Source organism: Nansenia antarctica (genome assembly GCF_963989245.1).
Source record: "Nansenia antarctica genome assembly, chromosome: 1".
NCBI lineage: Eukaryota > Metazoa > Chordata > Actinopteri > Argentiniformes > Microstomatidae > Nansenia > Nansenia antarctica.
The window spans coordinates 38,008,456-38,023,455 of record NC_137674.1 but is presented as its reverse complement, the minus strand read 5'-3'; the positions used below and the strand labels follow the sequence as shown (position 1 = coordinate 38,023,455).

Here is a 15,000-nt window from a genome sequence, read left to right as displayed (position 1 = left end):
GCCACTCCTCCCTGCTGCAGTGAAACATCTCCGCGCCTGCGCACTATCGTTCCCGTTCTGTTGAAAGGTAAGAAGTGTGTATTCTCTGAGCAGGTATAGATACATATCATTCAGGGCAGGAATGTATGATGATGTCAGCGACCGTTTCATGTTTAAACGAGAGAATAGTGCAGGGGGGCGTTAATGGAACACGAGTGAGGAGTGTGGTGTGGTGTCCTGGGTGGTGTTGGGTGCAGACAGGGGTGTGGAGGAGAGAGACTGAGATGCCCAAGTGAACAGAGAGCAGGAGGCCCGTTGCGTTAGCCTGGTAGCTGGCTAGCTAACCCCAACAGGCTACAGCTGTGGTGTTGTGCTAATCAGCTGATGGTAGAAGTTTGGCATGAGCTGTCCACGCCATTCAAACGTGTCATTATTTAGATTTCAGTAAGATGTTAAGTACAGACGAGACATAATCGCTCCAAAAACATTATGGCAAAGCAAAGCTAGTAATACAGGTATGTGTGCAGCTCTGTTTTGTTGTTGATGCTGTAGCCAGCCAACTGGACAAAGTGACAGTTTATCCTGATAACATGGTGAACGAACGAATATACTGTGTCGTGGAAGACTGTAAAGTGTGTGTACATTAAATGATGGCTTCCTAAGCTTCTTCAAGTTCATGTTAGTATTAGCGCATTATGTACGTCGGCAGATTGACATGATCACGTAAGCAAAGTGTGACGGATTGTTTCTGTTAGTCTGTCTGTCTGTTGAAACTGTTGTTATGGTTGTGTGGTTGTCATCCTTATCCCGTCCCATTGACCCAGATCCAGTCCACCGCCTCCAATCACAACTGATCGTTTGGTACATGACTTAGGCTATGTCATGTGCATGATTAAACTCCAATTTAATCTTATTAGTTCTTGGTTAATTTAATTAGAGTTAGGTTTATATTTGGACCTCTAGTTTTGAATCTGATCTAAATCTTTGAGACTGGCGATTGATCATTACAATCAATTTGGGAAACCTTGTGTCCTGCTGTGGTGTGAAAATCTGCATATCTGAATATTCTGCATCAATACCCAAAACGCTCTTTCAGCATTAATATATGGTAATAGTTTCCCTGGCTGATGTTTGGCAAAATCTGCACGATTGACAATAGCGTTATGAACCTGTGGTGTCCATAGCAGTGACAAGCCATGGCAGACCCAGACACAGACTTCACCAGTGGAGATGCTGGGGCGTCCGCCACCTTCCCACAACAGTGCTCTGCCCTGAGGAAGAACGGCTTCGTCATGCTCAAGGGACGTCCCTGCAAGATCGTAGAGATGTCCACCTCCAAGACCGGCAAGCATGGACACGCCAAGGTACATACAGTACAACCCCAACACGCCACTTTAATAATGCATGTCTGTCTGTGAAGGCAACATGCATAGGGAATGACCAGCCCTGTTCATGTTGCCAACCTCAACCTCTCTCCTCATTTCGATGAATTGATCCTTGTTAGAATTAAACTATTATAGCCTATAACTATTATATACATGTGTAATGGATGTCTCTCTCTGTTATACATCTTTTTTTGTCTTTGTGTTAGGGCTGCAACTAACGATTATTTTGGTAATCGATTAATCTACCGATATTTTTCCCGATTATTCGATTAATCGGATACAAAAAAAGGCGGGGGGAAAAGATACAAACAAAAAAATAATTATAATAAAAAAGATTTCTTTTGCAAATTTTATTTTATGTTTTCTAAATCAGCCAGGCCTATACATATACATGTGCAAAATGAATAAGGATTAATAAAAAATAATAAATAATATAAATAAAAAAGGCTTTGCTACATCAAATAGGTTTAACAACAGGCCATGGACTATGGCAGTAGATTGTTTCAATAAAGTAGTTGAACTCTAGCTCAATACATGCATTGTTTTAGGTAATAACTTTGCTTAATGTAAAGGTCAGTAACCCAAAGTGCAATATAGGCTACAGACAAGACACTAATGTTTTTATATAACAGATATGCTCCAAAACAATGCAATGTGTCCTCTCACTCCATACAATAGGCTAGGCGACAGTCAGTGCCTCACTCTAACTCACGGGTAGCTTGGTAGGCTACCACTAGCTAGCCTTTAGCTTATCACCTCTGCTCTACCACTGACGTTAGCCAGCTAGCTAAATACACTTGTCATGCAATATTGAATTCATGAATGCGAGGAAACACTCACTGGCTATCGCATTACATTACAGTCATTTAGCTGACGCTTCGCCAGAACTCACACTAACGCATTTGCATGGAGAGCAGGAGACCATGGAAGGGCTGAGCCCAGCAGGACTTATATAATAAAACAATAGGAAGTTAGCTGTAACCCTCCTCTATAGAAACATAGTTAGTGTAACCCTCCTCTATAGAAACATAGTTAGTGTAACCCTCCTCTATAAAAAAAACGACGAATCGATAATGGCATTCGTCGCCAACAAATTTCGTTATCGATTTAATCGATTCGTTGTTGCAGCCCTACTTTGTGTGTTGTAAGTCTATACATGTATAATGGATGTGTCCATTTTAAGTCTATGATGTGTAATTACTGTAGTGTTGTGGTAACTACTCAGAAATGTGTTTAACTAAGCTACCAATTGTTTAACATTGCAAGTAGTGGAGCAACACTAAAGCTACCCTTGAGAGAAATGTAGCTTGCCATACTAAAAGTTCTTACATTGAAACTACATTGTTTTGTGTGTGTGTGTGTGTGTGTGTGTGTGTGTGTGTGTGTGTGTGTGTGTGTGTGTGCGTGTGTGTGTGTGTGTGTGTGTGTGTGTGTGTGTGTGTGTGTGTGTGTGTGTGTGTGTGTAGGGGGGGGGGGGTAGTGACAGTAGCTCCCTACACAGCTACCTGGAAGAAATGTCTTTGCATGTTATAAGTCTATAAATGTGTAATGTCTTTGTGTTTGTCAGGTTCATCTTGTTGGCATCGACATCTTCACTGGTAAGAAGTATGAGGATATATGTCCCTCCACCCACAACATGGAAGTGCCACACATCAAGAGAATGGACTACCAGGTGAGAGCTCATCTATAGGTGTCTGTACTTGTTGAGCTTCACTGTGGTGTAGTTATCAGGTGAGAGCTTCACTGTGGTGTAGTGACCAGGTGAGATCTTCATTGTGGTGTAGTTACCAGGTGAGAGCTTCATTGTGGTGTAGTGACCAGGTGAGAGCTTCATTGTGGTGTAGTGACCAGGTGAGAGCTTCACTGTGGTGTAGTGACCAGGTGAGAGCTTCATTGTGGTGTAGTGACCAGGTGAGAGCTTCACTGTGGTGTAGTGACCAGGTGAGAGCTTCATTGTGGTGTAGTGACCAGGTGAGAGCTTCACTGTGGTGTAGTGACCAGGTGAGAGCTTCACTGTGGTGTAGTGACCAGGTGAGAGCTTCACTGTGGTGTAGTGACCAGGTGAGAGCTTCATTGTGGTGTAGTGACCAGGTGAGAGCTTCATTGTGGTGTAGTGACCAGGTGAGAGCTTCATTGTGGTGTAGTGACCAGGTGAGACAGTACCAGGTGAGACCTTCATTGTGGTGTAGTGACCAGAGGCCTTGTTTATAAAGCTTGCGTACGCCAAAAAGCGAAATGAGCAGCTGCGACTCCGCTGGCAGAAGGATGAAACTGGAGAGCCACTTTAATGAACTGAATCTATTATTTCTAGTTGCACCATTAGTGTATCCTGTCTTACCTGTAATATTGTCACCTTTATCTTGTATTATGCCTATTGCCTTATTGTCTGCAAATCACACTTGCCTTCTGTCTTGTGTCAGGAACTGAAGCCTAAGAATTGTACTCTCTTGCACTTGTGTAATGTGGCGTAACAATAAACTTGAAACATTCATGGCTTTTGCCATGTGGTTAGATGACGAACAGCGTTTCGTTGTCTTAGTATTTGTTTTTGTAAAACAACCCCTCAAATATGTTGTACAATCGGGAATGTTGTTTAATCGGGAATCATATTTAATTGGATCTGTAATTATTAAACAATACTTGGATGTTATGGGATGTTATGAAATGTATTATCATAAATAATAAGGTGAACAGTAGGACAAAATTATGTTTAAACTGCTTCCGTTGTCGATGCGGTCTGGCACATTATAGCCTATACGTAGCTATATCCTGCAGATACAAGGGAAGAGTTTAATTGTTATGACGTGTGAACTCGTTGCGCAGAAATCTACCGGGTGAAACATTTTTTTTTCCGCCGTTCTGTCGGGGCATTTCACTGACCATTTATAGGCAGCTATGATCGTTAAAAGGGTGGAACAAGATACTTGTTGACATGCGCAGAATTTAGAGTTGATTGTGATTAATAAAGGGAAACAGGCGTGGGACATGCGTGCGCACCGTTTTATAAATCCGAATGTTGGTGTGCATAAACGTTCTTTTTACGCCAGTTCTACACAAAGCTTTACAAATGAGGCCCCAGAGAGCTGCCGGACCTGCTGAGATGAGCTCTATTAAGGTGTGATGGGGTGTCTCTTAGATTCCTTGTGCCTCTAGTCTCTTTTCTTCACTCTTTAAAAAGATGACTGGTGTCATGTAGGGCTGCCACGATTAGTCGACTAGTCGCGACGACGTCGATTACCAAAATCGTCGCCGACATATTTGGTAATCGACGTCGTCGCATGTTTTTTGGAGCTGAAATAAGCGTTTTTTAAATTATTATTTTTTCTAGCACCAGGGGAGCCCCCCCTCCCAAATTTCGTTGTTTGGTACCTGTACTATATCAATGACAATAAAGACCATTCATTTCATTCGATAAGCATTCGTTTTTCTTCCCTAAAGCTGCCACTGGCTAGCGTCTCCCAGTGTCTTTGATGTACATGCGCAGTGTCGGTCATCCGGGGCACACGTGACTTCCCCGGAAAAACAAACAGAGAAATGTCTTCCTGTCCTCTAGGGCTGGGTATCGCCACTGATTTCCCAAAACGATTCGATTCCGATTCGATTCACGATTCGATTCGATTCGATTCCGATTCGATCTAGTTACAATATACATTTTTTGCTTGAATATGAAAGAGATTCTCTGAACTAATGCTATAAATGGTTCAAGGAACCCTATAACATGTAGCATTGTTAAACATATCAATGAATTGACTCCAAAGCAGTTACATGAATGTACTTTTTATTTACATATGACTTTGCTTTTGTCCAGCTCATCTCTATCGTCACATTTTTTAAATCCAAAATGCACCCAGACATCTGACTTTAAGCCTGGTGGTGACTTGAGTGTCCCTGCCATCGCCATGTTTTTAGATTTTAGTGTTGAGACCTCACGTTGCGTGAGATATGATAAATTCTTGTAGCGCGAGATCTGGCCACGAGATCTCGTTGCGGGTTGAAGCTGCAAGCAAAAAAAAAAAGAAAGATCGATCTCGGGATTTATGAATCGATAATCGCTCATTTAATGAAGATCGATTCAGAATCGGGAAATCGATTTTTTGAACCCAGCCCTACTGTCCTCGTACCAAAGTGTGGGAGCATTTCAACCACAACGTTGAAAAAAAGAATGTAAAATGTAAAATTTGCAAAGCTGAACTCGCTTATCATGGCAGCACGTCTATAATTTTGCCATTTAGCAGACGCCTTTATCCAAAGCGACTTACAATTACGAATTACAGGGACATTCCCCCTGGAGTAACTGAGGGCTAAGTGCCTTACTCAAGGGCACACTAGTAGTGGTGTGGTTTCAGGCGGGATTTGAACTCACAACCTTCCGATCACAAGTCCAACTCACTATCCACTAGACCACCACTACCCCATACGTCTATGATGCGCGAGCATCTAAAAAGGAAGCACGTTGTGGCAGATGACGAGGAAGACGATGGCTCGTCTCGGTAAGCTAGTTAGCTTGTTATTGGCTAACGATATCGTTACGTTAACTCATTGACTGCCAAAGACGCCAATTGGCGTCTTATAGAATAGTAACGTTGACTGCCAAAGACGCCAATTGCCGTCTTATAGATTTTTTTTTTTTCCGCGGGGATCGCGTTATTGACATGTTCTACACCTAGCGAGTGAATTTCAGACTTGGGTGTAATGTATTTCGGTCCCAGATGGGGGCAGTAGTTCGATAAAAGCCTGGAGAAGGAAGTGGCTTGCTGTGGGTTGTAATGGCGAAACGGATCAGGGTATGTGCCAAACGCGGCGCGGAGCATTGCGGCGCGGAGCATTGCGGAGCATCGCGCGACTCTTCAAACAGTTCAGAGTCGGATGATACAGAAAAAGTGCAGAAAAAAAAAAAAGTTCTGCAGAAAAAGCTCGTTTACATGCAAGTGATGCCAGAAATAAATCTGCAAAGTTCATTAAAATATCTATTTTTGAGTAAACAATCATTTTAATTGTCTTTATTTTTTGTTAGCACATGCCTACAACAACAACAACTAACAACTTCAAGCTAAATTTAGAAGCTGATTTAGAAGATGATAGCTAAATAAGAGCGATTGAGTAATTGTGCGATAAGCTGTAATTTATGATCCGATTAGTCGACTAATCGTTAAAATAATCGGTGACTAGTCGACTATGAAAATAATCGTTTGTGGCAGCCCTAGTGTCATGCAAGCCATTCCGAAACTGTTCAGTACATGAGGTAGAGTGAACAAGTCCATTGGGAAGGAGGGGAGAGAGTCTGAATTTAGCAGAAGTGAGTATGTCACACTGCATAGATTGGTGTAGAGATGTGTGTTCTCTCTTCGGGCTTGTACCTGCCTCAGCTTAGCTGCCACACTCTCTAGCGGACTCAGCTAAAGGCAGTTACAGTTTGCTGACCACTTGCTTGAATGCGGCATGTTAGTTAGTGCATTCAGAATGTTAACTGCCTCAGGGCTGTAATCACATTCAAAGTTTTCTATGAAATGCAAACCTATTGTTGAAATGCTCTATGGCGCTTTTCCACTGTTAAGTTTGCCACCTGTACTTGGCGCAATGCAGGACCCCAAAAAGGCTTTTGGAGATTTCTGGGACTTGGGTGGGGTTAGGGCGTAGGCATGAGATGTGTACTGCGCCCACCCATTGGTTGTCTAGGCTAGTCTATGGAATGACTGCTACTTGTATGTTACAAAAACATCAGAACATGATATAAGCCATTACTTTGATTTGGAGTCACGTTTAGAAGCATTTATATTGTATACTTGTATATTTCCAAACTAAAGAAATGCCTCCCATTCAACCGCACCAAACCTTTGCTCGTTTTAAAGTCATGCTACTAAGAAATTCGCTGGAAGAAAAATATATTGTTTAAGCCACAAGTAGTCAGGCTGGTTTGAGGGTGAAACTCGCCAGGAAACACCCTTCTGACAACGCCGATAGTTTGCTCCCGTTTAATTTCTGGGGAAATGTGACTGGCTCATCTAGCTGGCTAAATGAACAACCTAGTTTTCTTGTATATTTACAAACTAAAGAAATGTTGATAGCTTGCTCCCCATTGCTTCCTCCCAAGTCCTCAGAATCACCTGGGTGGTGGAAACACAACGGACCAAAAAAACACCTGTGCTTGGGCACAAAGAAAAGTCTGGAGCAGGTCTCTTGTGGAAAAGCACCACTTTTGAAATGCTCACCCTTTAAAATGCTGATTATCTGTATTGAAATGCTCATGTATTGAAATGCTCCTTCTCCATGTGGTAAAGCACTGATGATTTCTGGTGTATGTGGTGCTGATGATGTCATATCCTGTTTTTGGCCCTGTCAGCTTGTGAACATCCATGAGGGTTACCTGTCCCTGATGAAGGACAACGGCGAAGTGAGAGAGGACCTCAGACTGCCTGAGGGAGATCTGGGCAAGGAGATCGAGAAGAAGTTCGATGTTGAGGATGTAATGGTATGTGCGTATGCGTGTGTGCGTGTGTGTGTGTGTGTGTGTGTGTGTGTGCGTGCGTGAGTGAGAGATAGTAAGATGCGATGCTAATGTCTCCCTCCTCCCTTTTTCCCTCAGATCACTGTGCTTAGTGCCATGGAAGAAGAGTGTGCCGTCGCCATCAAGGCCATGACCAAGTAGCAGGGGCCCCCGCTGGAGTCCTCTCTACACCACTATCCTCCATTTTGGTTCTGAGACCTCACCAAAGCTAATGGCCTTCACCCTCCACCTCCTACCAGATTCTCTGCTGGCCACCTAAAATCCAGGGAACTGGGCTGAGCCGGGCCTCTCCAGCTGTATCTCGGGCTCACGGCTGACTGGCATTCTCCTGGATCACTGAAGTTATTACCACTGAACCTGTTAGCCCTCTTCACTGTTTTATATGCCATGTTGATTTTCCCTGTAGGCTATACCCGAGTTAGCTCTCTACAGCACATTCCTGGCATTGAGCATGGGATCATGTTTTGATTTGGCATTCCTTTTGCTCTGTAGCACTTTCTTGTAAGCACTTTTGGTAGCCGCCACCGTTGCCGTACATCCCGGCATTCCTTTTTTTGCGATGTAGCACTTTTATTTGTATTTTATATATTTTAGCAGTCTTTGCTGTACATCCCTCAGGGGAGGTGAGTCCACACAGTGTCACTCTCCACCCGAGTGCCGTGTGCTTCAGGTTCACGTTCTACATTCCCATCGCGGTCATTCCGACGGCAGCACCTACCTGACAACGAGTTTACCTGGTTTATTCACTCCCCTCCACATAGCGTTAAAACCAACTTCAGTGATTGTACACAATGCCTTTCTGCCTTACCTCAAACATGTAGAGACAAACACCCCCCATACATACACACACACGGGGTAGTGGTGGTCTAGTGGATAGTGAGTTGGACTTGTGATCGGAAGGTTGTGAGTTCAAATCCCGCCTGAAACCACACCACTACTAGTGTGCCTTGAGTAAGGCACTTAGCCCTCAGTTACTCCAGGGGGAATGTCCCTGTAATTCGTAATTGTAAGTCGCTTTGGATTAAAAGCGTCTGCTAAATGGCAAAATTATTATAAAATTAATTATACACACACACACACACGCACACGCACACGCACCTCAGCAGCCATGTTACAGACATTAGATTACCGCTAGGTGTAGGTCTTTGTTGGGCTAACCTACGGTAGCAGCCTGGTCTCAATCGGGCTTGGCTTCCTCTGAATGTGGTTCTGCCACCTCTGGGGGGGGTAGGGGCTCAGGCAGGGGGGAGGTGGGCTTAAATAATGCTACGAAACCTTTTATTTTCACTCGAGGCCTTTCTGACCTGACAGAGGATTTAAGAGAAATAATAAGAAAGGAACAACAACAACAAAAAAGGATATAGAAAACCTTTCTTCAATTGCGTATTTACTATTTCTGTTACTGGCTTTATTCTGCAGTGATATTAATAGAGAACCCCCCCCCCCTCCACTCAGTACTCCCCCCTGTTTTTTTTTTTTTAGAGAGAGATAAATCGGAGGATTTGCGAGTTCTAGGCATGCGTTAGTGTCCCACAGCATGTCGACAGTGATTCCTACGTATGGACACATCCTGAAGTGTGTATTTAACCAGGTAGTTAAGCACTTCTCAGTGGGAGAGGAGTCAGGGATTTGAAGGGGGTATGGTTCAGGGTGGGGGGGGGTTGGGGGGGTGCTATTCTGGGAAAACACAAGTTGATATAAGGGAGATACATCTGGGATGGTGTGACGGGGGTGGGGAGGGAGCGAAGGAAGGGAGGGGGGTTCTAGAGCTCACCAGCATGTTACAGTGGGTTTTCTGGGGAGTCCCCCCCCCCCCCCCATTCTATCCAAACAAGGGTTTTTAACTAGAACTCCTAGATATACTGTAGTTTACCCCCAGTATAGAGGCAGTGTAAACTCTCAAGGAGGGGGTCATAAAAGTGTTTCTGGAGTTAGTGTACTGTACTCTGCTAACCTGCTAGCCTGGAGAACAGAGGACTACTAGACCAGTGGCCACCCACCCTGGTCCTGGAGAGCCGCTGTATAGTGCAATGTGAGCAGGCGTCTGATTCAGCCCTCTACTAACACCCTGGTTCAACTGATTTGTATTGATTTGTTTTGTGTTTTATTTAAAGGGACACCCATATTTAACCTCAGTCATTGTATCCAGCGCCATACCAGATTGTCTATGTTTTGTAGTCAAAAAGATAAGAGAAAAGGTCCTAAGGAAATGACCCCCAATGACATCATAGGGGGTTATTTCCATAGGACTCTTTCTCTGTGTATTCTTTTACTACAGAACGTAGAACATCGCCATTTTCAAATGTGCACACGCTGGCATGGAACTGTGTGTCCCTTGAAGTGTCATTGTTAATGTTAATGTTAATGTTAATTTTATTTATAATGCGCCCCCCATCCAACTTTTACATCGGCCCGGGGCGCAGTGTCATTGCACCTTCCAGCAGTGCCCAGCCCATACGGGGCTAAACGGACACTAGCATCTAGTATACAAAGTATACAAGCGTGTTCATCACTGTTTTTCTCGATGATCATCGATGCTGATCAACCAGGTGTGCAACTAGTGCTAGGCTGGAACTAAAACTCTACAACTCTAACCCCCCCCCCCCCCCCATCACCAGTTATCTCTGTAGGACCAGGGTAGGTGACCACCACCGCAGTAGACTAAGCAGTCTTCCCTAAGCCATATTATGCGTATGTTCCCAATGCTGTAGCCAAGGCCAGACGGGTGACCTGACGACGCAGACTCTCACCATAGCTTTCTACCATGCAGCCACTGGGGCCTGTATGACTGATAAGTAGCTTTAGCGTCTATCCTCCACATATAGCCCAGGGCTCTGTCCTCCTAACCTGTTTCTTTACCTTCGACTGTGTATTATTGCGCGTCTCTCATGGGACTTTTGGACTGTCTATCCCTGTGACTTTGGGATCTAATTTCTGATTTGTTAAAAAAAAAAAATTGTTTACGATGTAATTGAAGGGTTGGGGGGTCGGCACGATAAGGGAAGAGGTTGCCTAGATTACGCACAGGTCTCGGGTCAGTTACCCTCCCCCCAAACCCAGTAGGTGGGAAATGCAAAAACGTGACTGGGATCAGTGTGTGTGTGTATAGGGGCAACCTCCTCCCACCCACTCCTGACATGAGTGTTACTGGTTTGATGAGCATTGAAGGGTTTTGTTCTGAGTTGTGATATTGTTCATAATTCATGGCCTGTAAAAAATATGTTTTGAGAATTCTGTTTGAAATGCTTGTTCCTCTCTGCCCTGTCTGGGCTCCACATCAACCTGAATGTCTGCACTTTCGTTCTTTTAATTTTAATTTAATTTTAATTTTTTACTTTGCATCTATTTTAAAGAAATTTAGATTGTTGCCACAGAACTATTGGCATATTTGTATGTATAGACCACAGGTATGTTATATATACTCGTAAACACAAGAACGATTTTTGTTCCCGTAGCTTATGCATTAGGCTACTGTGGTATGCTAGTGCAGGGGGTTCCCGGGCCTTTTCCAATAGTTAAAAAACACATCCTTTATATTCATCCTTTAGGAAATTGCTGGTCTGTATGTAATTTGATCAGGAAGGGCAGGGTTTTCATCCTATTGGTTTCTCCAATCCAACCTGAGCAGATCAAAGATGACTTAAAGGTGGGACGTAGAGATGCACATTAAAAGATTTGGAACTGGGCCACTTTCTTCTCCACCCCCAAACTAATGAATTCCTACCTGTATGTTACACTATGTTGTTTCTGTTTGTTTCTCTTGTGTTGTTAAATAAAGTTCATTCTGAGTCTACTGGTTGGGCTCCTCCTCATCTCTCTCTAGATACTCATATGGGGGGTATTCCATCAACGTTGCTAAAGTAAAATCCATAAATCAATAAGCCTGGCTTTTCCTTTAGCAACGTTGATGGAATACCCCCCTGTACGCTATACTCAAATACAACTTGTACTCAAAGATCAAGGTCAGGTACGTTTATCAGAGTGTCTGATGGAATAAGGCTGGAAGGAACGTTAATTGAATACGTTGATTCCATCAGCGCAAGGATAGTAGTTCCCAAATCACATCCGTAATGCTAGTAGGAAGAGAGTGGGCAGGCGAGGGGGTTGTGAATGACCACCAGATGGCAGTCAAACATTACATCGGATTACAGTTTTTCTCCATTGTGTAGTCACAAGAAATGGAATTATGCACTGAAAACTTGAAGCTTATGTATCAACACCAGACTGCTAAACTCTAAGCATAGTTCCATTGTTCTCAAATAGAAATTCTAAATCACATTTTTACAAAAAAACTCTAAGCACAAATTGCATCATTTAGCAGACTTTGTTCACCTGGAAAACACTGGCCTTCAAAATGCCACACCCTAATTACCAATTGGTCTCACTCACTTCTTACCTGTTCAATCTCAATTGGCAAAACACTTCAATCTTCTGTCAGAGTATAGTAGCAGTCACCTGGGGTCTCTTTTGTGTTGGGGGAAAAATGGAGCAGCATGGAGGACAGAGAGGAAGAGGAAGAGTGAGAGCAGGAGGAAGAGGAAGGTGAGCCAATATATCTAATGAAATCCGTGCAACTTTGGTTGACCATACTCAATCATGGCCTAACAATGACTGAAGCTGGGCAGCGAGTCCAGACGAATTTAAGCCGCTTCATGGTAGCCTCAGTTACCCGGGCATTTAGAGATGAGAATAGGTAACTAACCAATTCAGTAGTCTTCTATATTTTCTACAGTAATTACATTAATGTGACAATGTTTTGTCTTACATTTATGATAGTGTATGTGTAGCCGGTTGATTTGTTTGCTTGTGACATCATCATGTTAAATGTCCCTAGGAGAGAGGGAGGGAGAGAGAGAGGGGTCAAATATAAGCACAAAGGATAATACTGTACTATATATCATTTTCAGGCAATGGTGTGACGACATCCGCTCAGATGCATGCTAGGAGTGGATCGACCACGCCAGGTGCCAGGGAAGCCTTTGTTTGTGCTTGTATTTGACCCCTCTCTCTCTCCCTCAACCTTTGAATAGGTATATGGCCTCATGAAGCCAAAACACATATAAACACTATTTTGATGGTAGTGTTTTCAATTTAGCACACCACTGTTTAATTGATGCTCTTTAAGAGATTAAAGATAGCTGTGTTTATCGTTTTGGTGGAAACAATTCTTTTTGAGAAGAGATTTTGGAGTTTTGACAGAAATGGTTAACTCTTTTCAGTTTTCTGAAAATTGGGGAAAACTATCATAATAGAGCTCTGCCCAGACTAGAGTGCCTCACGGTTCCTGCCTAGTAGACAGGGTCCAAAGACACTGGTCTGGACTGTAACCGTGTCCACTGTCCTCTCCTGGGGGTCTCTGCTGTTGGTCTATCTGGTGCTTCAGTAGCATCTGGGGGGATAGAGGGTGGGTCGAGCCTGTGTTTATGTGTGTTGCTTTGTGTCTTTGTCTCTGTGTGTGTGTGTGTGTGTGTGTGTGTGTGTGTGTCTGTCTGTGCAGGCGTGTGTGCGTGCGGCCATGCATACGTGCATCTGTGCTGGTGTGTGGTGGGGGGTATATGACCTTGACCCTGGTTGGCCTGGCTACCTGCAGTCCCAGGAGGTGCTGCAGGGATGAACTCTCACCTCTGACCCCTTGACCCTCTGGGGTGGGCCTCCTGAATCGCCCAATGCATACATATGTCTCCTTCTTCCTCCTTGTAGTACTTCTGATATCATCTACCAGTTACTCTCAGATGGGAGTACAAGATATAGAACAACTGAGGCACCATAAGATTGTTTTTACTTATGCACTTCACTTTACTATTGCACACAGTTTTTAACACAGAGACACACCCATAGCCCACCCTCTTCATCCTGGCAATAATTCCTGAAAACTCTCACTTTAATCAAATCCAACTTACAGTCGGATTAAACTCATATCCCCAGCATTCCATAGCCTCATCCCGTAGCTAGGATTCTGGGAGAAAGGACCCTTTTTTTCCTAGACAGTGAATCCACTAGAATCCTCTTTCATGTTTGGCTAAAGGATTTGGGAGTGGTTTGGGAATGGTTAGGGCTAGGCCACAGGTGAGAGGGTCATTACGTTACTGTAAGACTGTTATCTCAAACAGCACAAGACATGAGAAGAACAAAGAGATCAAAGCGTGTGTATGTGAGACAGAGAGAGAGAGAGAGAGAGAGAGAGAGAGAGAGAGAGAGAGAGAGAGAGAGAGAGAGACACAGAGACAGATGGAGGGAGCGAGGTGAGAGAAGGAGAACAGAGAGATCACAGAGCTGTGTTCAGGTTTCACTAACTGTTGCCTGCTGTTCAAACATGTTATAGATTAGGTTCTTGTGTTGTTCTGGATCGTCCTCTGATGTTGCTCTCAGTAGTGAGGTGGCTGCATACACTACAATAGTATGAGTTCTGGTGTTAGGAAACTTCAGTTTGGTGCCAATTCACTATATGCAGACTTAACATTATTACATTGAACCTCCTCTCTTTCCCCTTACACTCAAGTTGTGTGTTATTATTATTATAATTTATATAATTTTATATAACTATTATTATTCTAATTTTATACAGAATTTTGCTAACTATACACTTACCTTCGTAATCATGGATATAGCTGGATATGTACAGCCTTTGAGTTTGACTGAATTCTGTCAGTTCTGTCTACTGTTGGTGTATATCATTGATGTTGACTCGAGGTAGATCTTGTAGGCAGCGAGTATAGAAAAAAACATCTATTGTCACCTTCTTAAAATATCCTCAAATGTGACATTATTTTAAGAAGGTGACGATATAGAGAATTGTGTGCCAATGACCCCTTTGGAATAGGCCTAATTCAGTAAGGAACAGGCTAATATTTAGAGCGATATCTTATTAGTGAGACACTGTCAGTCTTTGCTGGGAATAGCACAGGGAGTAGTTGGGATGACACATTCAGCATGAAATGGGAGTGATGTTATTTTTTACATCTGTGGGGAGTATAGGAGTCAGGTGTGTGTGAGTAAATGGTATGTGTGTGTTTGTGAGTCAGATGAGTGAGTCAGATGTACAGTAAGTGTCCTAGTTTCAGAGTGTACAGTGCTGTTATGATGTGTTCTGTGTCTTATCAGCTTGTCTTAACCTTGAGCTCCTGTTTGTTA

General features: G+C 43.4%; 1 protein-coding gene across 1 annotated transcript in view; it reads left to right on the top strand.

The window, feature by feature from the left end:
* The window catches only part of LOC308169196 (eukaryotic translation initiation factor 5A-1-like), a 9,805-nt gene extending 1,450 nt beyond the window's left edge, over positions 1-8,355 (top strand). The window contains exons 1-5 of the mRNA XM_080543856.1: positions 1-67; positions 1,164-1,343; positions 2,932-3,036; positions 7,705-7,833; positions 7,948-8,355. The exon at positions 1-67 is cut by the window's left edge and continues 1,450 nt beyond it. Of these exons, the coding sequence (XP_080399982.1) occupies positions 1,176-1,343; positions 2,932-3,036; positions 7,705-7,833; positions 7,948-8,010 (465 nt within the window). The 5' untranslated portion in view covers positions 1-67; positions 1,164-1,175 and the 3' untranslated portion in view covers positions 8,011-8,355. The remainder of the gene's footprint in view (positions 68-1,163; positions 1,344-2,931; positions 3,037-7,704; positions 7,834-7,947) is intronic.
* The last annotated feature ends 6,645 nt before the right edge of the window (positions 8,356-15,000 follow it).